This window comes from Propithecus coquereli, unplaced genomic scaffold, assembly GCF_000956105.1.
Source record: "Propithecus coquereli isolate 6110/MARCELLA unplaced genomic scaffold, Pcoq_1.0 Scaffold36, whole genome shotgun sequence".
In the NCBI taxonomy this organism is placed as follows: Eukaryota; Metazoa; Chordata; class Mammalia; order Primates; family Indriidae; genus Propithecus; species Propithecus coquereli.
In genome coordinates this window covers 6125049-6151058 of record NW_012149285.1, presented here as the reverse complement: position 1 = coordinate 6151058, position 26010 = coordinate 6125049, and the positions used below count along the sequence as shown (strand labels likewise).

The 26010-nt window shown below is 43.5% G+C and overlaps 1 protein-coding gene across 1 annotated transcript in view; it reads left to right on the top strand.

Annotated features, from left to right (window-relative positions):
- The first annotated feature begins 552 nt into the window (after positions 1–552).
- Positions 553–26010, top strand: part of BARX2 (BARX homeobox 2) — a 62736-nt gene continuing 37278 nt past the window's right edge. The window contains exon 1 of the mRNA XM_012651658.1: positions 553–823. Coding sequence (XP_012507112.1) covers positions 637–823 — 187 coding nt within the window. The 5' untranslated portion in view covers positions 553–636. The remainder of the gene's footprint in view (positions 824–26010) is intronic.

The following is a 26010-nucleotide window of genomic DNA, read 5'->3' as shown; positions in this document are numbered from 1 at the left end:
TCCCGCCGGCTGCAGGCGTTGGGAGCGGGCCCGGCGGGCGGCAGGACAGGCGCTAAGGGGCGCGGGGGGGGCACCGCGCCGGGACCGGCTGGCCTAGGCCCGGGCGGCGGGCGGGGGCGGCGCGCGCTCCCCGCGGCACACACGCGCGCACACTCCTGCACGCACACCTGGAGCTCGTCCCAGGAGGGGGGCGGGGAGGAGAGCCGAAGTGAGCGTCTTAAAATAGAGAGCCAGGCGGCGGAGCGCGGGACGCCGACCCGGGGAGGCGGCGAGGGAGAGCGGCGGGCGCGAGGCGCGCGGGTCGGCGTCCGGGTCGCGCGGGCGGGGGCGGGGGTGGGCGCCGACGCCCCTCCGCTCGCACGGCGCACCCGGCCCTGCAGGAAGCGCGCGCTGATTGACAGCTGCGTTGTCCCAAAAGGGCCTGGCGAAGATGCTGGTGCGCGGGCGGGTGTAGACGCGCGGCAGGCGCGCCCGCTGCCGCTCCCCTCCGCGAGGCCCCGGAGCGCCGCCGCCGCCGCCTCCCCGCTGCCGAGGAGCGGGGCAGAGGCCCCCGCCGGCGCGCCAGCCCCCGCGGCCCCCGGCCGGCCCGGCACTCGCAGCCGCGCTCGGACCGGCGGGCGCCCGCCGCGGCTCACCATGCACTGCCACGCCGAGCTGAGGCTGAGCTCGCCCGGCCAGCTCAAAGCAGCCAGGCGGCGCTACAAGACTTTCATGATCGACGAGATCCTGTCCAAGGAGACCTGCGACTACTTCGAGAAGCTCTCCCTGTACTCCGTGTGCCCGTCGCTGGTCGTGCGCCCCAAGCCCCTGCATTCCTGTACGGGTAAGACGCGCTGCCGCGGGCAAGCGGGGCGCGGTGGCTGCCGCTCCGGCCGGTCGGCTCCGCTTCCGCACCCGAGGGCGAGGGGAGGGAGTCGAGGGCCTCTCCCGCGCCCTGCAAGCCACGCATGGCCACGGCCCGGCCGGAGCTCTCGCGCTCGGAGGAGACGCTCCCTCCTTCGCGGCACCGCTGCGGTTTTCGGTCAGAAAGTTCGAGCGCTCGAGCTGGTTCAGCGCCTAGATCCTTGTTTCAGGAAGTGGTGAAGTGGGTTTCCACTTGAGCTTGGCGGCCTTGCTTCTCGCATTGAGTTAGCTCGCCCAGCCTCCCACTGTCTCCACCGGGAATTTTACAGGTACATCCACGTCCCGAGGTTCTCAGCAAAATCCTGAATGCACTGAACTTGATTTAAAATGACTCGATCTCCCTTATGGGAAAGTATTTCTGGAGCGTGTTGTGTTTGTGGCACAATCAGAAGAGGTCACTCCCGTTTGTCTTAGGTGACTAAAAACAGTTACTAAAAACATTGCCCAAGTCTGGTGTCCTCGCTCCACAAGAGCTGACCGACAGGAAAGATAAAGATAAATTAATGAATATATCGAAAAAGTCTCGGTTTATGTAGAAAATAAACCCAAAGGTATTTAAAATACTTTGCATTAAAGAGAAGCTCCAGGTTTCAAAGTGCCTTGGCATTAATGGGATTTAGGTTATGAAAACGTGGGTATAGGAAAAAGAAAAACAAGTTGAAGCAATTTTTATCAAAAAAGTTATTGGCTGTGCTTTCAACTAAAGGTAAAAATTTGGTTTGGAATGTCTTCCAAACCAAAAAAACCTTTGAGGTTGTGTTTGTTGCCTGGGTGGCATGAAATAAATTAAATTATACTTACATTTAAAAAATGAAGTGGAGAGCCAGCAGTGGTTTGCAAAGACATTTTTGGAGCATTCAGGCCAAAAGCTGTTAGTGCACAATGCCTGGAATCCTGTATTTTTCTCTTGGTTTCATTGATAGCCCCTATAGACAATCAGTAAAGATGTAATAAACACATGTGGTGAAGTTCTCTTAAAATCTAATTGTTCCTACATGTATTTGGTTGTAAAATGAACTATATTCAGTTACTCCTTTTTAAAGTTCATTTATCTGTAAGGTAGAATTAGGCCTGATACCCCGTAACAAGCCTTGTAATACTGAATTTTAAAAGCTAAGAAATATATGAAATATGAAACAAATAAGTTTTAGAAACAAGAGAGATATCCTGGATGTTGATTTTTTACATTTCTGTGTCGGCTGTGTGTGGACTCTTGGATGAATAGTCTACATATATACCGAATAGGGAAGGTGGTCTGAGTCTTGTTTTGAGTACAAATTGTCATTTGCTATAGTAACTCCAATCCCTTTGAGGAAAAAGAGAGGATCTGTCTGAGTCATGAGCGTTGCATATGGGAAGTTCCTAGGACAAACAGAACAACTTCTCCTAAGCACCTAGGTATGGTCTATTGCTGGCAGAATTTTCTGTGACTTTGTGCTTTGCATTAACTTGAAGGCGGCTTTTCCTGGCTTATAGGAGTCATATAATTGATCATAGAAGAAAACATGCCAGAAAAGGAGTAATAAACAGCCTCAGAAAATAGTCATCCAGTCAGTCAAGGCCGAGTAAGTTCTGTGTTTACTGAACTTTGTGTGAGAAATAAATCAGATGAAAATGAAATGATTCATATGTAGTTTTGTGAGTGTTAAAGTGAATTGCAACATGTATCATGGACTAAAGTTGTGCTCAGTCTTGTGCTTTTAGAATGATGGTTTGTGGCAGAGGGTGGTTATTGGCATTGGTTTTCTTGCCCTATTATTCCAGTGCTTTCTTCCTTCAGATTGTTCTTTTGAAAATGTGTCGTGATTTTGCTCTAGTTGAGAATTAAAATATAGAAACTGGGATTTTCTGGTGGAATTAAACCCATAAAAACTGGCTACAATAGTCCATACTTTCAGATCATAAGCCTTCAGTGGGTTTACAATTACAGTTAAAGCCTTACAAGTATTAGATCATGGGAATCCCATTAGTGATTTCTCAGGGGTTTTGCAAATACCATACTTTCAAAGCATTTTTGTTGCTTTTAACAGTTAAGTTCTGGATCAAAAATCTTAGATTAGATGAATATAATCTTTTTTATTAATTAAAAAACATAATAAATTGCTGACATCTATAATGCAATTATAATTTTTTTTTTGGATAGAGCTAAATGCTTAGCAGTTTTGGTGGAGCCAGTGCATAAAAAGTTCAAATCAAGTGAAAGGCGTAAATTAATTGGAAGTAAAGTTACTGAACTTTCTCAGCCTTTTGTTTCATTATTTATGGTTTGAGTAACTGTAACGGAAGTGAACTGTGTCAGGTAAAATAATGAAAAGTAGGATAAAAAATGTGCTCAAAAATAAAAAAGTTACTGGCATGCACAATAAGTACATAGAATTGGAGTGGAAAGAAAGCAACATTGTTTAAAAAACTTCTACATAATGAAGCAGTCCATGTTGTTTAGGTTTATTAATCCAAATGTCGATTTATAATACTAAATTTCCTCAGGCAGAAGAGTACGTATTCAAGCAAACTGAGAAATGGAAGTATTTTTCATCAGGCAGATAATTACCTGACGGTAATTTATTATTAGACACTCTAACATTGATGGAATTCTTTCCATAAAAAAATTATCGTTTATTTTAACAGCCCCTTTCTTATTAAAAATGCGGTAATTTTAGTCCTAGAAAGCCGTTTCTAAATTTGTTTCCCAGTAGATCTTGTAAATCACCTTAATAGACGTTGAGAAAGGATTCTAAGCCCAACTACAGGAAAGTTTGTCATTAAATTGAAAATAAAATTTAAGAAACTAATCCCAAAGACAGCCTTCATTTGAAAAAAGGCTTGTTATTAATGTGATTTGTAAGGGGTGGAATTTTTTAAGAGCTAATTTAGTATATAACAAGTTGGTTTTATTTTTAAATCTGTTGACAGTAGCCTTCATTCAGAATGGAAATGTATTGCCATTTAGAGATCAGTAATGAGCTCTCATAAACATTGGAGTGTTGATCGGGATCGAAAAGGCCACAAATGATGTTCACTTTAGGATTTCCTAAACACCACCTGGCGTTAGGGTGCATTGTTTTCCTTTTTTTTTGATTGTGAATAATGTTTCTAGGTGAAAAAGTCTCTTGAAGAAAGCTGACTTCTCAGGATCAAATGGATTGCAGAGGTGGCCACACGGTCATTTTCGAAGGCTTTGCCTTTCCGTCAGCTCTTTAGAAGCAGGCGGAGTTTCTAAATTTGAAGGGTGTTTGGAAAAAATAACGTGCTTCACAAAAACAAGGATGTAGCAATTTACCCTGAGGGATTTCGAATGAGGATACTGATTAAGTGAACCTATGGTTCTAATTACTTATAATTATTTATACTTAGAACTACCTTACATTGAATGCACATGCACACTTGGGGAGAGGTGAGCATAGACACTTGGACATTTTACAACCTGTGACCAGTACTGGACTTTTATTTATTCCACTAAAACCTATAGTCTGATTTCTTTCCGGTTCTCTGGCAGAATGGTTCTGTTGGATCTCTCACCTCTGTCTGACGTTCGGTGGTCAGTCCTACAGAGCTGACGGTTCAGTTAGAGCTGGAAGGGGTCGTAGAGATCGTGGACCAATCTCCCCAAGTAGGAGATCCGTTTTGCAAGTTGCCAGGGGCACATCAATGTTTCAGCATAGTTTCGGTCCATTCCCTCCGCCACCATCCCCCTTGTCAGTACTCAGAAATCAGGATGACTTTTCTGCTTGGTTACACACCCGGGATAAACCCGCAGTCACACCCAGGGGACAGTCAACCAACCAATTAAAAGGGGCATTTGGGGAAGGGTGTTTATCTTAGGAGGTAGCATTGAGAACATTTTATCCTTTGGCGGGTCCAAGAGAAGCAAGTTCTCTGGGGTGGCGTCCTTGAGTGCATTTTTGCCACAAAGATTGGTTGTGAAAAATTCTCAGTGAAAAATTAAATGTGGTGCAGACGTGTGTAGTGACTTATTTGGGGGTTGGGGGCCGGCTGCTGCTTCTTGGAGCTGGCACTTGCGATTCCCCGAATCTCAGCTCCGTCTTTGGTCTTTTAGTCAGAGACCCAAATCCGTAGGATCTTGGGAACCTGAGAGTTGGACACTGGAATGTTAATGGAGAAACATAAACCAGGGTCTGGGAAAATGATCATTATCAACAAGCATTTGTGTTTCTGCCAGAGGCTCACAGGCTTTTATTAGCAATTACTCATGACTGCTGCTTCTGTTCCCATTCTAAGGGTAAATGCATCGAGGCATGCACAGGATCTAGGACTCATCCAGGCTCGGAATATAGTTGGAATGGAGCTCTTTTGGGATCCTTAGCTGTTATCTCATTACCCCTAAATTTTTTGAACTCCTTTGTTAAATACAGATGGCAAGAAGTTCCTTAGAAGTCAGCTTTAACTTGTGAGTAGCTCATTCATTAGCAGCATCTTCTCTGGCTCTGATTTTTCTAATAACAAATAGGAAAATGATTGGAAATTTTGTTTATGAGTTGAAATGCCTCTCCAAATGTCTGTAATTTTCAGTATCATTTACTTCAATAATTTAACTCAACAAATATTAATATTGCTTGGTGATGGCATTGTCATTGAGTCCATTATTTTTAAGCTGATTCTAAATCTTGACTAGCAGTTAGTGTGTTTTTACAAATCCCTCTAAACTGCTGTAGAACCACTGCCAAGCCTTTCTCTGTTGTTCTCTAGAGTATATGAAAGGCAGTTTGGAATTGGGATTGGGAACATTTTGACAATTTAATACTTTTGCTTAACCATGTGGAGTTTTCTCTTTGAACTCCACCTAAAGGGTGTTATCACCAGCAGAGGTGTCAAATTAACTTTGTTAAAAACAACTCAGATGAGACTGTGTGTGTATATACTAATATATGTAAACCCTTTTATGAGCCTGATTTCCTACAGATATGCTGGTATTCTTGCTGGTGTATTTCTGGATCGAAGACTGAATTCGTGATAGGGGCATGGACAGTATAAAATTGTTAGCATACCCTAACAAACAGTATAAAATTGTTAGCATACCCAATTTTAGCATACCCTAGGAATCAAAGTGAAAAGATTAAGTTTAACATACCTCAGGAATCTATAAAAACAACAGTAAGGATTGCAAAAGGTTGTTTGAATTATAAAGAGAAATTAAAAGAAAAAAAAGAATAGGGAATGAGAAAAAGAGTGGGTTTCTTTCAAATTCTTGAGGCCACTTAGATTCCGCCCTATAGCACAGTGTACCTCTGAATGGCTGTACAGGAAAAATAGAGGTGGCTTCTGAAATTCTTCCGTCAGTCTGTGGATAGTAAATGGCTAAAGTTGATTCTGCTTAGACATATGCCAGGGCCCATTAGAGGGTAAGACCCAGAACCTGAGCTCTGCTCGGCATTTAGCATTCACGCAGAGGACTGAGCGAATGTTAAGCCAGAAGCATTTTTAGATGTTATTTGCGTTTTGTTTTGAGGTCAGGCAGGAGGAGCAATAGAGATGAGAAGCTGGGTAGGTCACAGGGTCTGAGTCCCTCTCATTTGTATTAAACTCGTGAACTTTTGTGGATGTCGTGGAGCTTAGTGCCACCCTTGCCACGTGTCCTGCCCCAGAGTGAAGATAATGGATGTAAAGTTGGTGGGTCCTATGGCTAAGCCCCTTGGCCAACTCTTAACTGGAATATGGTTAGAGGGCTGCAAGGACTTGGATGGGATGCATAGATTTAAGCCCATTTTGCATTCATTTTGGGGGAATGCGATACATTCAACACTCTAGCCTTGTGGGGTTGGTGATTCTAGCGTAGCGCTAGAGATGGACCACAGCTGGATTGGCCGCCACCTTCTACCCGAGAACTTGCTGAAGCCCACAGGTGCTCGTAGGACCCTCAGGAACCACTCTGCTGCAGGCGGCACCCTTCTCTTGGAAGCAGCGTGACAAAGGGAAAAAGAGAAGGACTGAGGGTATTTCTGTGAAGACACCACATGTGGAGAGCCCGTCGGGCCTGCCTGGTGGGTGCCTGCCTCTGTTTTAGCTGCTCGAGAGGTTGAAGTGGTGGTTTCTTCCTCCACAACAAGGATGACAGAATTAGAATCAGCATTGGGATTTATTAATAATGGAGTTCCGACCATGACTTTGTTGGTGGCGTTAACAAAATAAATATTCTCCAGGAAGACAGGTGTTTTGTTTGTTTGTTTATTTGTTTTTGAACCAGAAAACCTTTGCAAACCCTCAGGATTTAATTAATTTTTATTGCGGTTTAGGAACAGTTAGAAATAGAAAAGTCTTGTTAAAATAAATGCTCTAAATAAAAACACAGTTAATTTTCCATTACAGTGTCTAATTACTCATCATCATCAGGGATTTTTATATGGCAATTTAACTTCTTGAAAGTGGAAACTTGGCACACGTTTAAGGAAGAAGGCCGTGCAGCTAGATAGGTATCAGACGGTGGTCTAATTATATTTGGGCTCAAGTTGAATCTTCCGTACGATTGCTCTGAAGAGAAGAGGAGGAGAGAGGGCCTCTCTGCCCATGGTCAGTAAGGAGAGTCTCTGGTTTCTTTAGTGCCAGTTGAAATTCAATACGGAGGGACGTAATTCTGAATGTTAGATGATGTTTGAGTGCATGCAAAAGGGCCCCGCCAGTCGCCAGTGGAAGCTGGTGTCAGGACTACTTGATAGGTGAGGAGGGCAGCTGTGTGTGCTTCCCGACTCCGCTGGAAGGGTTCACAAAGACAAGCGCAGCCTTCCTCCGTGCAAAGGTCAAAAGGCGCGTGGAGAGAAGCCAGTCTGGGAGGATATCAGCACCAAACCAAATACGTTACGCGTCCAAGCAGAGATGCTTGTGGACTGCGCCTCTCCGGTTTACAGCGTGTCCTTAGGAACGTGTTCTGCTGGATATCGGGACTAGACAAGTAGTTTCACAGAGGGCATTGAATAGGATTGGCTGCCACCTACGTGATGTTGGAGTACTTTGGTCATTATTTTTTAAAAAAACCCAGCTTACGTGTTTGATAAATGATATGATGATTGTTCTTTGGCATTCTTATTCAAGGATCGCTTATATTAACATGTGGGGGAAATGGAACAGTCTCTGGCCTGGCTGTATTTCCGCCTCAGGAAGTAGCTGGTAATGGCAGGTCCCTGATACCGATTAACCTGCCAGCCTCCACTGCCCACTTCTGTCTCCCAGAATCCCTTTCACTGTGTGCCTTAACCATTGCTGAGACTCGGGATAATGGCCAGTTCACAAACGAGGTCACAGTCACATGTGGGTTGATGGAAGTGTGACTTTGATATTTAGTTTAAGCAACATCTCAGGGAGTTGACTGCACACTTCCCTAATGGTAATTTATAAACAGTGGAACACCGGTATTGTATCTTCTTATCTTGGTGAAATATCTTGGGCAAGGAGAGTTGCTGAAACTCCCCTTTTTGAGCCTTGCAGTATTCATCCGAAGGGGGCCACAAACTTGGGAGAAATGCTAAAAATACTTTATACCCTGGATCTTACTCATATGCATAACAATGATAGTAATAGACTTCATTTTTGAGTGCCTGACACTGGACTAAGTGCTTTTTGATCAGCTTTAAAACATCCGTAAGAGATAAGTTTATTATCTCCACTTCGCCAATGGGGAACTCCTGGAAGTTAAGTAACTTTCCCAGAGTCAAGGATGTAAAGAGGTCTTTTACAAAGCAGTAAATAAAAAGGCAACTAGGAAAATGGGCCAAGGCTACAAGGAGGAAGTTCACAGAAATGAAGGTCTAGGTGGCCAGTAAACATCTAAGGATGCTTGCTCCTTTTCACTGGTAGTCAGGAAAACCCAAATTACTGTGGGGTACTATTTAATAGTCACCAGATAGTCAAAAATTAAAGAGTCTGACAATATCGGTTGATGATGACAAGGATGTGGAGAAACAGACATTTTCAGCGGCCGATGGTGGGACTGTTATTTGGTATGACGACTTTGGAGAATAGTTTGGCAGCACCTGGTAACGCTGCAGTGCACAAACCCTACAACTTGCCAGTTCCACTTTTGTGTATGTGCCTGGAGAAATCATTTTGTGTGTGCAAAATGACACACGTATAAGAGTGTTCATTTCTGTGTTGTTTAGGTTCGTGAAAAATCAAAAACAATCTAACTGCTCTTTCGGAAGGAAAAAGTTTAAAACAATATGTGCTACATTTATGCAATCAAATTCTATGCAGTGATTTAAATAGTTGAACCAGATATACTTGCATTAATACAGATAAATGTTAGAGACACAATGTTCAGAGAAAAACAAGTTGTAGATTGATACAGGCAGTCTGACACCATTAATATAAATGACTGAAAACATGCAAACTAATACTGCATATTGTTTAGGGAGGCAGGGGTGTGGGGTTAGGGAGTGCTAACCACAGGTTTTTTATATTCCTATGTAACTATTTATTTATTAAGAAAAAAAGGCCTAATGCAAATATGGTTAAGCATTATAATGTGACAAAACCTGGTTCTGGGTACACAGATGTTCTTTGTACTTTTCTGTATATTTGAAATTTTTTATAATATAAACATTGAAAAATGATAGTACATGAGACCACATGTATCCATGAAACTCTTAATCTTGTGGAACTATTGATGGCTTTCTTAATAGCTTTTCTATCCTGAAACAGCAGCTTTTAAATACAGAGCTTGTTGTGCATAGTCTCTCAGTGGGGAAATGAGAACACTTTATAATTAGACACATGCACGACTCACACTAAAACAACCACCGTGGCTGCTGAAATTGGCTTTTGGATCTTACGAAACTTCCCTGGCTGGTTGGGGGTGTTATTTGTCTCCACGATGACTACTGTTCCCTTAGTAATGCTTTGGCATGTGAGTAAATAGTCTCTGAGCTGGGCACTTGCTCTTGAAGGAATTACTGGTGAAGTGTTTGGTTTCCCCCCCAAATATCCAGCAGTAATCATGTAAGAGAGAGTTGTTAAGGTTTTTTCTCTTCTTCTTAATGATGTTTAAAGTCACAGTAAACTGCCTTTGATTGCATCCTATTGATATGGCAATATACTACCCTTAGCTTTTGGCCGGTGGTCCATTGGTATTGACAATTTCATTTACAGAAATTGTCTGGAAATGGCTGTAATTGAATACCAAAGAACCTAAAAATGTTAACATGTAGCTTTTGAGTAGGGAAGCATAATGTTGACATTGGCATATTATCTGCCTGAGTTCTCTTTGTGTTCTGTAATCACAATTTGATTTAAAACCTTGTTCAATGTGTGGTGTCAGGGATTGTTGGAAGGGATGAACTGTTACCATGGTAATCCCACAGAGAGATGTCTGTTAACAGTGGTAAATGGTTGTCCTGGTGTTTGAAGGAGTTAACCTAGACCACATTACTCCCTAGTGGCAACTGTAGTAGCAGATGCTTTATTTAGCCCATCTTAACAGCAAAGCCATTTTTCTTTTCTCTGCAAAATAGTCCTCGTGTAGAAATGTAGCTCTTAGACATTTTGGCAGAAATGTGGCCTTTTGGGAGTTCTGTCTTTCTGCGTCCCTCCAGAGGGAAAGTACTCCTTAGTGTGGGGGAAACAGTTTGTAGAGTCGGGAGTTTGCCAAAGCGTTTCCCCTCCCTTGACCACTCCTCTCTGCCTACATACACAGGCAGAGAAACAAATCACAGCGCTGGGACCACCTGTGGCCAGTGTCCCTGCGCTGCAGTGCTTGGCTGTGCAGCTGCGGTGGGCGGGATGGACGGCCACATCTGGAGCATCGTAGCCAAATGGGTCGTGACTGATGGGGTGGTGGCCCTGTCAGATTCATCACAGACTTCCATGGTGGCTCGAGCAGGGCCTTCTGCGTTTTATCTTACCCAGATGGCCGCACGTGATGCTTCGGGTCATTTGAACGACTGTGTCTTACTCTCTCGGCTGCCTCGATCTCCCCAGGGGAACTTTATTCCTCATGAAATGGACTGACTAGGCTTGGGGCTGTGAATGCCGGAAACATTATCAAGAAATCTATTCCAAAGGGCTGCCATACGACTATATAAGTCAGAAAAAAATGACAACTTCCTCCTGCAACCCATGAAAGTCTGCTCACTGGCAGCAGATCTGATAGATCCACTTTTTAAATTTTTTTATTTATTTTTATTTTTTATTTTAGCGTATTACGGGGGTGCAGATGTTTAGGTTATATGTATTGCTTTTTGCCCTGCCTGAGTCAGAGCTTCAAGCGTGTCCATCCCCCAGGCGGTGCGCACTGCACCCATTAGGTGTGAACATCCCCATCCCCTCCTGCCCCTCCCCGGCACTGGATGCATGTTACTACTCTGTGTGCACAGACGGATCCACTTTGGAGTCCTCGCTCTGGAACTACTTGGGAAAGGACAAGTGAGGATTTAGGATATTTAGGGTAAATTTTAAGCACATTTCAAAGAGAGAGAGAGAGAGAGAGAGAGAGAGAGAGAGAGAGGAAGATATTTTAATATGGTTCCAATCTGAGTCCTTTCTTTTTCATGACTAAAAATTTTACTGAAATAATTGGTAAATCACCCCAGAGGAGAGTTTTGGGGAGGGTGTTGTTAATTTTGCTATCCCTGGATATCATGGTGGTGTCTTGTTAATGCTCGTAGCCGGTTACACTGCTGTGTGTATTGCAAGCATGTTTTCAATCTGCAGTTTAGAACGTAGCATAAAGGGACATGGAGTGCTAGCTTTTTGTTTTTCTACTGGGAGATTGGGCCTTTGGCGGATAGAACAATGAGCTGCCTCAGCAGAACGTGTTTCTCTTCTCAGGGAGCTGCAAAACAGAAATAACAACAATGATAGCTAAACGGTAACCACGTCCCAGGCACTGCACTAGGTCCTTGTGTATGTAAATGCATTTAAAGTGAGTGGAGACCCTATATGAAATAGTTACTGTTAACGTTATCACTGCTTTTCAGGGAGGAAAGAGAAACTCAAGGAGGGTGAGAAATGGCAACAAGGTTACATGAGTAAATGGCGGAGTTGAGATTAGAACTCACATCTGTGTCTTTGGATGTAAAGTTCTGTGCTGTGTATGATTATATGAAAGTGCAAATTAGAGCTCAACTCTGTCCTTTTATGTATGGGCTCCATGTTACATTGTGTGTGTATAAAACAAGGTCCAGTTACTGTGTCAGCTCGGAGGAGTTTCATTCTGAAACTGTTAACTCTGTGACATGTATGTATAATCGTTTACTGGGTGCCAGTCCGAGTTTCATTTTCTGTGATGCTCTGGGTTTCTGAGTGATTCCAGGGAATTCCTGGGGACAGTGGGCTGTGGAGGAGGCGGGGGGAGGGAGGCTGCAGACACTCTGCGTCTGGCCGTGTGACTCTCAGCTCACCGCATTGCTCTGGGGTCACCGTCCTTGCCAGTGCCGCAGCCGCTCTTCTGGTCACTGCGCTTCCATGAGCTGTGATTCTTTGAATAAAGGCTTCCTAGGGGAGACACGTGTGGGATTCTCATTCATTCATTCGTTATAATGAATCAGAGAGAAAATGTTTAACATGCAAAAGCCAACCAAGTGTGAGAGTTAACACTTGGCATAGTTTTCATGGAATGCTCAATACAAAATTCGGTGAAAAAAAAGTCTGGCTATTTGTTTGGCATCACTTAAAAGAATAAGAGCCTAATTTTCCACATTATATCTGGCCAAGCTAGAGTGGGATCTGGGAATCTCTGTTTTTAAAAAGCTTTCTCTGTGATTACAATGAAAAATCAAGTTTGGGCTTATTGCCTGTAATCCTAACACTCTGGGAGGCTGAGGCAGAAGGATCGCTTGAGCTCGGGAGTTTGAGACCAGCCTGAGCAAGAGCAAGACTCCGTCTCTACTAAAAATAGACAAATTAGCCTGGTGTCATGAGCTATTGATGACGACACTGCACTCTATCCAGGGCAACAGAGTGAGATTCTGTCTCAAAAAAAAAAAAAAAAAAAACAACAAAAACAAAACAAACCAACAAAAACAAAGTCAAATTTGAGAACCCCTGGAAGTGTAGATAACAGCTTAAAGATGAGATTGATGTAATTTACACCACATGGCTCAAACATGAAAACATTTAGTGGAGTGATCCTACTGTATGTGTTCTGAGTCAGATGGTCCTGGGTTTGTCTGTATTTTATTGTCCGTGTGACCTTAGCCAAGTCACTTAACCTCTCTGATACTCAGTTTCCTCATCTGTAAAATGAAGATAATAATAACTGCATAATAGGTTTAGTTGTGTAAGTTAGATGAGATAATGTATATAGAAAGCTCTTAACATAGTTCCTGGCAACAAAGTGCTCAATAATTGATAGCTCCAATTAAAAATAATTATCTTATAATAATAACCTCATCTTGGTTGATTGAGGCACAGCCCTTTAGGGAAAGATTACCATTATCAATGAATTAAACTCAAGAAAAATTAAATATCTTTAAAAAATCACTTTGCTCCAGGGCATTCTCCTGGTTACGCGGCACACTGGCTGCTGGTGGTCTGTGAGTTGTCTGAGCTCGAGTCTCCACGAATAGGTACGTTTCATTCCTCCCGCCTTTCTGTGTTATAATATGAATTCAGAATTTTATAAATTCGTAAATGAGTAGTGCAAACAGGTCAACACTGCAACATCACAAGATGTGCTTTGTTACTTTATTTTCTACAAGAGCTGCTCAGGATCCATTGCCTCTAGGAAATGTCTCATCCTGCAGCTGTAAGATTCTCAAGAACTGTCCCAGAAAGTGGCAGAATTTTCCAACAAGTTTGGTTTCTTTTCTTCTTCGAAGAGTAAAGTTAGGGATAGTCTTTTCTTTTAGAAGAGAATAAGAATTCTCTTATTTTTGTTCTCTTCTAAATTCTCTTATTAAGAATCTTAAGTATTCTTATTTCAGAGCACTGAAAGAGAAAAATAACTGCATTGAGACTTTCTTTTCTAATGAGTGGTGTGGGAAAAGGTAGCCGTTTGAGAGCGGGTCACTGTCCTGGCCCTGGGTGTGTGATTCAGCGTGAGTTCCAGAAGCCCCGGTGCCCCAGCCTTTGCGGTGCTGGTGGGTTAGCTTCGGGTCGCACTGTAAGTGGTAGTGACAGGTGGCGGTTGTGTGGAGCGGCCGCCTGAGTACGAGTTCTGCATGGGTTTTTCTGGAATTGTTTCTCAGCTGATCACTGGCGTCGTGTGGAATCCAGTGTCCACCTGTGGAACGCTTTAGTCGGAAAACCCCCTCCATAGCGTGAGAAGAATTCTCTTGAGGAGGGGTTCTCACCGTCCCCGGTGACCACGGCAGTACGTCTGTCCAGCCGTTCATGATGGTTGCTACAAACCGTCTCCTGTGGCCTCGTCCGGGGTTGGTGGGGCAGGGGCCAGGTGGAAGGAAGCAGGTGGGTGTGTCCTCACGGCCCTGGGGAGTGGTATGTGTCTGTGAAGACTGAGAAGACGACTTAGTCTCTAAGGTCCTCAGAACCAGAGTCGGAATTTTCTGAACTGTTGACATAGGACTCAGGTGGAGATTATGGATCTTTGGCAGCTGGAGGAGAATATTCTGCTAAACGTACGGATTCAGAAAAACAGAAAAACAAAGCGTGCGTGCTCGCGTTTTGGCCAGAGGGGAGTGGGCAGGAATGGTGGGGGGCGGACGAGGAATGTTGGCGAATGGGGAAGGGAGGGTCGGGGTAGGAAACGATCAGCTGAAACGTGGATCCTTAAATGCTTGCTCAGCATTTGTTATCCCCGGGAGAAAAACAAGTTTTAAAATGAGGATGGAAGATTTCATTTGGAAATGGCCTGTGAGTACGTGCTGACTTTCGGAGGCGTTCCTCCCGACTGACAGCAGCCAGTGACTTCTGATTGGCAACGGCACGCCCGGTGCACGTGCAGCCCAAATATCGTGTGTGTGAGTGATGCACTGAATTGCATCATCCTGGGTCCCAGAAGATCGTATGGCTGCGTCACTGCACAATGCAGTGGTGGTATTCATGCAGTACCACAGGACACTGGACGCGCTTGACGCGAAGAGGCAGTTTGGAAGCAGAGTTCAAAGTGGAAATCGTGTCAAAAATCCTTTCTTCTAGGGACTGTCACTGACTCATTCTGTGATGTTTCAATGCCTCTGTTTCTGCTGTTGATAAAGCACAGCAGACCTCACCTGACTGGTTAAAGAATATTAATTTATCTCTTTGAAAAGGTTAAAGTGTGATGAACATGCAGAGACTTCTCGGGAGGGATGCTCTGTAGTCTCCTGAGAATGACGTGTGTTACTGTGCTTTTGGAGATGACTGGACCGGGGGTCGGCCAAATCTGTCCCATCACCAATGCTTCTACTGCCATGAGCTCAGAATAGTTTTTAGCTGGTTTTGGAATGGTCATTTAATCATTTGTAAATGATCGAAAAGAAATCAAAAGAAGAATAATATTTCATGACCTGCAAAAATTATGTGAAATTCAGGTATCAGCGTCCGTACATAAAAATGTTACTGGAACACAGCCACGCACACTGGTTTTCGTATTGTCTGTGGCAGCTTTTGTGCTGTAACAGCAGGGGGGAGAAGTGACGGGGACAGTATGGCCCATAAAGCCTGAAATATTTACTCTCTGGCCCTGGACAGGAAAAGCCTGCCAACACTTGAACCAGACTATTGGAAGCAGGGTTCCTCGGTTATGAAATAAGGTTATTACTGATCCACAACCTATGATGTCATTGCAGGCCACAAAAATACCTCCTTTGATCCGTCACAGACCAGCGTTCTCTTGTCATCCTGCGATGTGTGAAAGGCCTGAAAGTGGGAGTTCAGTGGGGAATTTTCCAAGGACGCTCTTAAATTGACATCAGACTGTTGGCTCTAAGGGTAAATTTCCAAGCCTTTCTAGAAATAACACAAGGATTTTCTGTACTGAGAGAGGGGTCAAAAATGTTTACGATAAAGCGATTGCAATTCAATAAGTGGTTTTGGGACTTTGCTGTTCCAGCCCTCACTGGTTTTCCCAGAGGGAATCTGAGGATGAGGCTGGGAGTATCAAAATTACTGACACTTTTCAGTTTGCGATCTGGGTGACAGTTTATGTGCTTCTTAATTGACTTTAACTCGTTGCCCATCCCTAGAAATAATAGCAATAATAATAACAGTTATGCAATCACATTAGCACAGCCCCGCCTGGAAAGGTTTGCGTGGCTGGGTAAGGCGCTTGCTTGGATCGTTGTTTCTGCTGTGGACATGCAGGAGACCGTGTGCCTTGGGGATTTTCAGCTACTCAGGGCCGGGGGCTGCCAGACCTTTGGGGAAGGAGGAGGCGTGACTCTCCTGGTGCCCCGGTCGCTCTTATTCACATTTATGCACTTGGGCCAAGGTGGGATTTTGTCTCCAAGGCAGCCTTTGAGCTAATGCAGCCACTGGGGAGTGAGAGATGTGAGATTAATCTGATTCGGCCACAACTTCCTGAGCACTGTTGGGTTACACGGCCAGTAGGCTGAGAACCCTTTAGAGTTAGGCCTTAGCACTAACAGCGAGTTGGGGAGGAGTGTGCAAGAGGAAGGTCCATTCGCTTCAGAGGAAGAAATGATTGATGTTGGTAGTTAAAATTCTACGTCAAAGAGAAGGACGTGTGGTACATGCTACACCTGATTTTCTTACTCCAAATCGGAGGTGATGTCGGCAAGAAAGCAATAATAACAATAAAAAGTACAATAACAGCAAACGCTCACGTGATACTCTGTGCCAGGCACTGTTTTGAGTGCCTTACGAGAATTAAGTTATTTAATTCTGCCACAATCATATGAGGAGGTACTTTTGTTCTTCGCATTTGATAGGTGAGGAAGTGGATACGGAGAGGTAGAGGGGTGGCCCTCTTCCTGAGAGAGAGAGGACGGGAGAGGAAGGGAGATAACGTTCTGGGCCGTATGGAGATTAGCTACATCAAGGGGCAATCTCCGGTTTCTGCAATGCCAATGAAGAGAAAAAACCCTACTCACAAAATATGGGCGGAGGAGCAGAAGAGAATCCAGCCCTGTCGCGCTTAGGGAACTCTGTCGCTTACTGTGGAGCTCGGGCTCATTTCTTACTTTAAGAAGTATGGTACGGGCCACAGGGTAGATTCTCAGCAATATGTTTTGAAAGATTTTGGATTTTCTTTTGTTATTACTGATTTGATTTTTCTTATCTGGTTCTTTATTTCTAGGCCATGTAAAACTATCCCTAGAATGATTATAACATCTTTTCTTTTAACGGAGTGGTAAAGTTCTGACATAGCTGAAGCTCTAGGGAATGTATTCATGTCCAAATTTGCGAAGCGAGTTAACGGCAGGGACACAGCTCAATATTTTATAGATTATGTTTCACTGCCTTAGGTATTGTTCCAGGATGGATATGATTTAAATAAATTTTCTCTTATTGTTAATATTTTTTAAAATTAAATATTGAATAGGAAAACTAAAGTATATATAAGATATAAAGAATAACAATACGTGAATAGCTGTGTGTACCCACTACCCAGTTTAAGAAAAAGTACATTCCTTCCGAGGTTGCCTATGGGTCCCTCCCTGATGCTGTTCCCTTCTTTCCCCCATTAGAGGTCCCCAGTATCTCAGTTCTCAGTTCATACTCTGCTTTTCTCTGTAGTTTTGCCATGTTTGTATCCCCAAATCATATGTTGTTTAGCTTTGCTCGTTTTTGAACTTTACATAAATGTTATTGTACTGCATATATTTTTTGTGACTTGTTTTTTCACATAACATTATAGTTCCAAGATGCATATTTGCTGTCGTGTGTAGCTGTAGCCCACTCACTTTCATTGATACGTGGTGTCCAGTGTATAAATAGACCACACTTTACCCATTCTGTTGGTGCACTTTGGGTTGTTTTCGCTGCTAGAACGTTCTTGCTAAATTCCTTTTTTTAAACCAGTGATTGGGAGGACTCATTTAAATGAACTAGTTTTCCTATGAGAAGAATAGTTCTACAGTTTAATGCAAATTCTAATATCTATTCCTTGAACAAGTAGATGTAGTTTTTATTTTGAGACACATACTACCTATTAAACAGATTTATTTTTAGTTGCGTTTTTGGTTAATTTTTTTTCCCCAGAGTTGAACAATGATTTGTTTATTTTATTTTCTAAAGCAAATCGAGGCATTTATTGTAAAAATCACTGGAAAATAACTCTTCCCAATTTACCAGTAAAGATTTTGTAAATATTTTAAGACAACAAATTTTAAAACATGAGATAATTTCAGTTAGAATGTGAAATGCTTTCTTCTCTAAATTAAACATTATTCATCCAGAGCAACAAAAACAAAAAATATTATATAGGTAAGATGGTCTCTTCCCTAATCATGTTTATTTGTAGACGGGAAAAGAAATGTTTATTTCTAACATTTTTCAGCTTAGAAGGACCTTAAAAACCTTTTGAAATAATCTACAGAATTGTGCAAAGGCACAGAGGCGTAGAGTAGTCAAGAATCTATCGTCCACTCAGCTTTTATTTTTTGATGGGAAAGAAAACCAAAGCCCAGAATAATTAAATTACTTGACCAAGATCACACTGAGCCCTGCTATGCCTTTTAAATACAACTTCTCTAAAATAGCTCTGTGAATCTATAGTGTCATTTCTAAATTAGAAGCCAAACACTTCTTTTCATAATAATATTTTTTGCTTCAGTGCATCTTAATTTAACTTATTTAATATGGTTTTAAAAACAAAATCACTAATAACATTTATAATGACAGTTTGAGGTTTGATTTTTAAAACTGCTTTTCTCCACCCTGTTGACTGTGCTGAGCCCAGAGAGATTTTATTTAGTTCCCGTAGCCCGGTTTCTGGCATTGACAATATTTCCATTGTCTTACAACTCGGCTGCCGTCAGTGGTGTTCGAAGACCAGCACTAAGCTTGAAGGATCCTGCTGTTGTGTCAACAAATAATGGCACAGGCCTCTCTCTGACAGCTTGTCCACAAACTGTCCCGGGGCTTTCCCTCTTAAGGGAGCAGCAGCTTTGCAAGAGAGATCTTAATGAGGTCATTTGGATTAGACTGGGTTAGTGGGCAGTGAGTTCCGTGCATTCAGGGTTGGGTGTGAGGCTTTTCATGTTCTTGGAATCTCCCCTGGCCCTCCTGGTCACACCCCTCCAGTGCCACGTCCAGCCGGCTCCCTCTGTCCCCATCCTGAAATAGCTGGGGTTCGGCAGGGAAGAAATCCACTCCTTTAATCCCTCGGGCGCTGCTCAGCTCTTTGTTTGCCTGGGGGTGGGTTTTGACTTCTGCTTAAGGAGAATCTCTGAACACTTAAAATCTGGTTTAAGAACACAGCCGGGCTTGGAGCCTGACGGCGCGGATTCCACTGCCAGCTCTGCTGTTTACATGGTGACCGAGGCGAGCTGCTGAGCTTCTCTGTCCCCGACTGTGAGATAGGTAGAGTAACACCTGCGCGCCTGGGGTTGCTGTGGAGATCTAATGAGCTCAGTCTCCCAGATCTCACAGGGACGACAGACTTCACCTTTGAAGGAAGCAGAATCTCAGATGTTTCTACATCAGAAGGCCAGGGCACACCATCTGCAGGAAGCCAGAGGCGCTAGGATCGCTAGTCTTACCCCAGCCTCCCTCTTTCTCTGAGCACCGGCTCATTCAAAGCCTCATTGTGGGCCGGGCACCGTGGCTCACGCCTGTAATCCTGGCACTCTGGGAGGCCGAGGCGGGCGGATTGCTTGATCTCAGGAGTTCGAGACCAGCCTGAGCAAGAGCGAGACCCCCGTCTCTACTATAAATAGAAAGAAATTAGGGAAACAACTAAAAATAGAAAAAATTAGCTGGGCACGGAGGCACGTGGCTGTAGTCCCAGCTACCTGGGCTACCCGGGAGGCTGAGGCAGGAGGATCGCTTGAGCCCAGGAGTGTGGGGTTGCTGTGAGCTAGCCTGACACCATGGCACTCTAGCCCGGGCGACAGAGTGAGACTCTTGTCTCAAAAAAAAAAAAAAAAACGCCGCGTGGTGACTGTCTCTCCTTCGGGGCTTTGAGCTGCCTTCAGGCAAGGACTATGCCTTCCTCATCTTTGTGCCCAGCACCAGCGTATGTTTTGGCACTTAGTAGGTGCTAAAAATAGTGAGACTTTGAACCTTACTCAATTGCCTGGTGTTCCTTTATATAATAGTACTTTTCTTACTCTAGGCGTATGTTTTCTCCTATTCAGCGTCTCCCTGCTTTCCCCACACAATTGAACTTTCTCCTGTCTGGGGGTCACCCTGGCCTTACACCTCAGATGTTGCTACTCCCCTCCCCACCCGCTTTTTTTTTTGGTCTAAGTATGTATAATATGCGGCTTGTCACACTTAGCTAATAGACTGAATTATCTGGAATAATCTGCTCCAGCTTGAGAAAATATAAGGCCTCATTTTTAGATAATAAAGTGTTACTTTGCTTTTTTTAAAAAAGAGTCTCTAAGTTCCTATTGATTGTACTTCATCGTGAGGATATTGGTTCATTTCAAGTTAATCTACAGGACTGAAGTGTGACCCATTTGGGTGGGGGAGAGGGGTGAGGTGGCAGCTGTTAGACAGTACATAGCAACTCTTCACAACAGCTTAAACATGAAAAAGGAATTGGAGTAATAGAATATGCTGGAATTTGATGAGGACACTGAGAGCGACAGGCATGGGATTTGAACTTGCAGCTGTAGACAATGACTGTGTCTCCAAAGACCAGAACCCCTGAACCCTTAGCCCCAGGATGCCCAGAAGAAAGGCCGGTGTAATTACCAGCAAGGGTCCATCCAGCTCGTGGAATTCACACCGTTTCCACACGTAAATAAATTTCCCGTGAAGTAGAGAAAGAGCAGTTCTTGCCATCTTAGTGTCCTGTAAAGTTGATGATATGGTAATTATAACACCCTTAAAAAATTTCAGAGAAACAGTGCTAAGAAACTGAAAGAATTAAGTCACCTAAAGCATGTAACTGGTATTAAGCATCTTTTCATGAAAGAATCTGTCCCGTGCTAGCAGACATTGGAAAATGCCCCCAAAATGTTTATAGCATCATTCGAGAGTGCTCACCCATTTGGGAATAAAATTATTAATGAGCTCATGCTCTTTTTATGCATGTTTTAATACAAGGAAATTGTATAGGTGACAGTGACTTTTTTGGATTTTATACAAAATTGGATTCTAAACAAGTTTCTCAAAAACTTACATTAAAAATCTTAGTGAATTAAATTTAACCCTTAAATGATGCAGTGATCCACACTGAGCTTCCTGATTAAAACAAAGAAAATCGAACAACCCTTATTGTTTCAACTAGAGCTCATTAAAAAAAATTACGGAGCACGTAACCCCCATCCGCTATGCTAAGGACTGAAGAAATGATGGAGATGTGTAGAAATCCCTAACCTCCCTGCCTCGTTCTTGTGAAAGACACAGATGGATAAATGCATAGGTACCCATACAGAATCATGTGACAATTTCCAGGAGGGAAGGTGGGTGTGCTAAGGGGCACCTACCCCAGACCGAGACTTGGGCTGGCAGTTAGGCCCAGGGAGGACGAATAGGCAGGCTGGAAGAAACGATCTAGCAGGGGTGGAACATTTCTAAAAGGAGTTCCTCTTCCTGAATGCTGTAATGAATACGAGGAACATTTTTTGATGGTTAAGGATCTCATGACCTTCAGTGTAATTATTTTTTTGTCACTAGTCTTGATGTAGTGTTGTAGATGTCATTGTGTAAGATGTAGAGTATCAATGACATTTCAACCTCAAATGCATCTTTAGAAGTTGCGTTTTTACATCCTACTAAGTGAAGTATCCCAAGAATGGAAAAACAAGCACCACATGTACTCACCATCAAATTGGTGTTAACTGATCAACACATAAGTGCACATATAAGAATAACATCTATTGGATGTTGGGCAGGGGGCAGGGGGAGGAGGGGACAGGTATATGCATACACAAATAGTGCCATGCGCACCATCCAGGGGTTGGACATGCTTGAAGCTCGGACTTGGGGGGGAGGAGGGGCAAGGGCAACATATGTAACCTAAACATCTGTACCCCCGTAATATGCTGAAATAATAAAAAAAAAGAAGTTGTGTTTTTAAAATAAACCACATAAACTCAACCTAACACTTGTAGAAGTGCCATGCAGACTATTATGGTGAATTGTATGTTTTTGTAGTTTTGTAGTCTCTGACTTACCATTGCTTTATAAATTCATACTTCTTTTTTTCCTTCTCGTTATTGCTGCCTTGGTAGATCAGGGTGTTATTCATGTATCTTGATGAAATTAGGGCTTTGTGTTTTACCAGGAATAGAGGCTCATTTGATATACTGAGTTTACTTTTGATTTTGTAATGAGCCCAGAGTGACAGGGGTTAGTTGTTTCCCTTCTTTTGAACTGTTTTTCTCTTTTTGGACAGAGATATTATGCTCATTGGTGAAGTACTTAGAGATTCTTAAATATCAAATAGGAAACCAAGGAAAATGCAAAATACGATTACGTATGAATGTTTGCCTGTTCCGTTGTGGGATTACAGTTTCAATTCTAGGGATATTTTCAGACAGGGAAAAAACATAACCCCTCTTCTCAGTAGCTGTTCAAGGAACATTTTAACAGACTACCCTGTATGATAATCCCTTTGGTCAGCTCAGCTCTGCCCAGGAGATTAGCCCATCGGTGGAGTACTGCATTTGTAACATACAGTGCTTTAGCTCCGTGGGCTCTCCCGGAGTGCTGGTATCTAGACAGCTTGTTATTTAGATTACTGTTCTCATGGGAAGACCTTCACATTGACCGAGGGCAAAGTGAGATGACGAGTGGTCTGGAGAGCCGAGAGAGCAAGTTTGAGTCTCAGCTGCTGCTGCTTCTCTTGCATCCAAGAGCTGTTCTTTGATTAGAAACGTAGACCCTCAGAGCCAAAGCGGACTTACAACTGCTCAGCCAGCCAGCAGCTTCACTTGGTCGAAGACAAGTAGAGATTGAAGGCAGCTCCGAAAACATTCATTGCGCACCTACTCTGCCAGGTCGAGGGAGCAGCCGTAATGATGAATTATCCCCTCAAAGAGTTTATGGAGTCGCAAAGGAATACAAGCATGTTAGAAGTTAATTTAAATACTCCAGACGGTGCTGGCAAAGAGGTAATAAGCGTGAAGGCACCATGGAAGTGCAAAGGAAGGGGCTTAGCCCAGTCTGTGGAGGAGGCAGCAGGTGGAGGCCAGGGAAGGGTTTCTGGATGAGAAAACCTGAGCTGAATCTTAAAGGATGAATGAGAATTAGCCAGGGGAATGAAACTTCTGGGTGAGGCCATCTGAGAAGAGGGAAAAGATATGGCCAGAGATAAAGTGTCTTGAAACAGGTCTATGCATCTGGGAGCTACGAGCAGGCCGATGTTAATAGAATATAAAGTGTCACAGGTGAGGCTGGAGAGGAGGGGGCTCGTGCTGTCGAGAATGTATTCTGCAGGCTCTGGGGAATCACTGAGCGGGTTTCAGTAAGGGAATAAAATAATGGGATTTGGGTTTTGGGAGAATCATTGTGGAAGGCGAGTTTGGGAGGGAAAGACTGAAGGCTGGAGAACTTTTTGGGAGGTTCTTGCCATCATCCAGGCAAGAGATGATGAACCAGGACAAAGGCAGGAGTGGGCCGAGGATGGAGTCCAGCATTTAATGGGCAGGAATTAGGCATCCAAACAAAATCCTGCTCAGAGAGAGAAAAGAAAAATCAGGAAAGAGTGTCAAGAAGAGAAATTCAAAAGGAATGAGGGATGAGCAGTGCTAAAAGCAGCTGAGGGATCCAGTTGGATAAAGACTGAGAAGTGTTCAGAACAGTTCTACTCAGAGTGTGGTCCGTGGCCCAGCCGCACCAGTGGTATCTGGGAGCTTGTTAGGAGTGCACACTCAGTGCTGCGCACTTAGAGACATAGTCTGGGTGTGGAGATGGCTGTCGATGACTCTGACGTACTGTTTCTGTTGGAATGGTTGAGACGGAATCAACACTGCAGTAAATTGAGGAGCTAATGAGAGGGAAATTATAAAGTGGAGATAATAGAGTCTTGCAAGAAACTTGGTGCTATAGTTTGATGCTTGCCCCCCACCCATCTCATGTTGAAATTTGATCCTCAGTGTTGTAGGTGGGGCCAGTGGGAGGTATTTGGGTCGTGGGGGCAGATCCCTCCTGTATGGCTTGGTGCTGTCCTCACGATAATGAGTAAGTTCTCACTCTGTTAGTTGCCTCCAGAGCTGGTTGTAAAAAAGAGCCTAGCGCCTCCCTTCTTTCTCTTGCTTTCTCTGTCACCATGTAATCTCTGCGCACACTGGCCGCCCCTTCACTTTCCGCCATGGGTAGAAGCAACCTGAGGACCTCACCAGAAGCAGATGCTGATAGCATGTTTCTTGTACAGCCTGTAGAACTGTGAGCCAAATAAATGTCGTTTCTTTGTAAATGACCCAATCTCAGGTATTCCTTTATAGCAACACTAAATGGACTAAGACATTTGACTCAAGGTAGGAAAGTGAGAAAGTGCTAGAGATGGTTATAAGTCAAGCAGACACATTTTTGGTATGGCAGAGACTTGAGCATTTTTCGTTTAGAGGAAAGTATAGAGAGATTGAGGTTTATGAGGAAGTTGGGTAGTGGATGATAGTGGGTCCTGGAGGAGACCAGAGAGGTTGAAAAAAGGTTATAGTAAAGTGGCTTTATTTCTGTAATTATTTTTTGATAATTTTAGGCTTCAATAATTTGATCATGCAGTTTTGTGGTTAGAAAGAGGTTGAATTAATCATAGATTGACATAAGGTGTGTAGAGACGCGATATCAAGGAACAACTAACTCTAGCCTGCAGTGTATGCATAGTGCTTAATGCAGCCTTGGTCTATTTGGCCAGAATTATCCAGGGCACAAAGGTAAAGGCTCATCTTGAGTGAATTGAACATTTAAAGAAATAAAGGCCAATTTCCAATGCACCTGGTTGAGGATGTTTTTTTCAGAGAAAAAACATATATGAGGAAGACATAAATATCCTTACATAGACATGTATGAACAAACGTAAATCACTGCAGTGTGGGTCGTGTGGAATGGCTGCTGCTCCGCAGGGGTGAAGCTCGGCTCGCAGCCCTGCGTCAGGGTTTCTCCGAGACGCGTCGCTGTTTGTTAGGAGTAGCCTCAGCTTTGGAGGCACAGACATGGTTTGGATTCTCAGTCTCACTTCTTAGCATATTAGCTTGGGCAAATTACTTAGGCACTCTGAGCGTTTGTTTCCCCATCTCTAGAAAGGCATACTAATACTCACTACAAGGGATCGTCACGACCGTTAAATGAGAAGCTGTGCGTGTAAACTGTCAGGTGCACTGTGCTAGTGTTGACATGACAAGCATTCGACAGCTGTTGAATGAATGAATGAGTGAATGTAAAAGTCAGGACATGATTAGGCAGCCTGTTTAATATTGAAAAGGGCTAATGATGGCGCCCTTTCATTTATAGGATTTTATAAAGAGAAAAATGAGCTATTTATGAAAGCACTTTTATGAAATTTAATGTTTGAGAAGTTAAAGGAATCATTGCATTATGTTTGTAGGTGGGCATAGGGTTAACTGGCTGGCTAAGTCCTTTGGCTCAGGTTCCCTGTGTGTCCTCTGCAGGAGAAATCAGTCAATTAATCACTCAGTCAGCAACTGCTAACTGAATGCCTGAAGTATGTAAGACACCATTGCAGACGCTGAGTGAGATCCAAAACAAACAAACAACAATGGAAACGATAATGGGAAAGTCAGGTCCTTGTCCTCCAGGAGCTTAGAGTCTTAGAAGATTAGACATTCCAGGAAGGAGGTATCAGGCCAGGTGAGGAGCCCAGCAGTACACGGTGAAGAAGTTGCTCAGAGGAGAAGAGTCGTATTTGCAAATCACTTCTTTACACAAATGCATATTTGGAGAAATTGGCATGTACTAAGACCTTGGTGGAATGCTAATTGTGTCCTTGGAATAAGGTACCGCGTCCTTGAGTTGAAGTGGCCTCACCTGCAGCTCTGCTGCTTTCCATAGCTGTGAGCTCAAGTGATCTTTTCCAGCCTCTTTAGGTTTCTTAGTCAGGAGTTAGCTGTTTGGATAGTGGTCACTGTCAGTTGTTTACTTAGAAATCGTCTCTTCTGATACAAGTAGAACTACCATTTG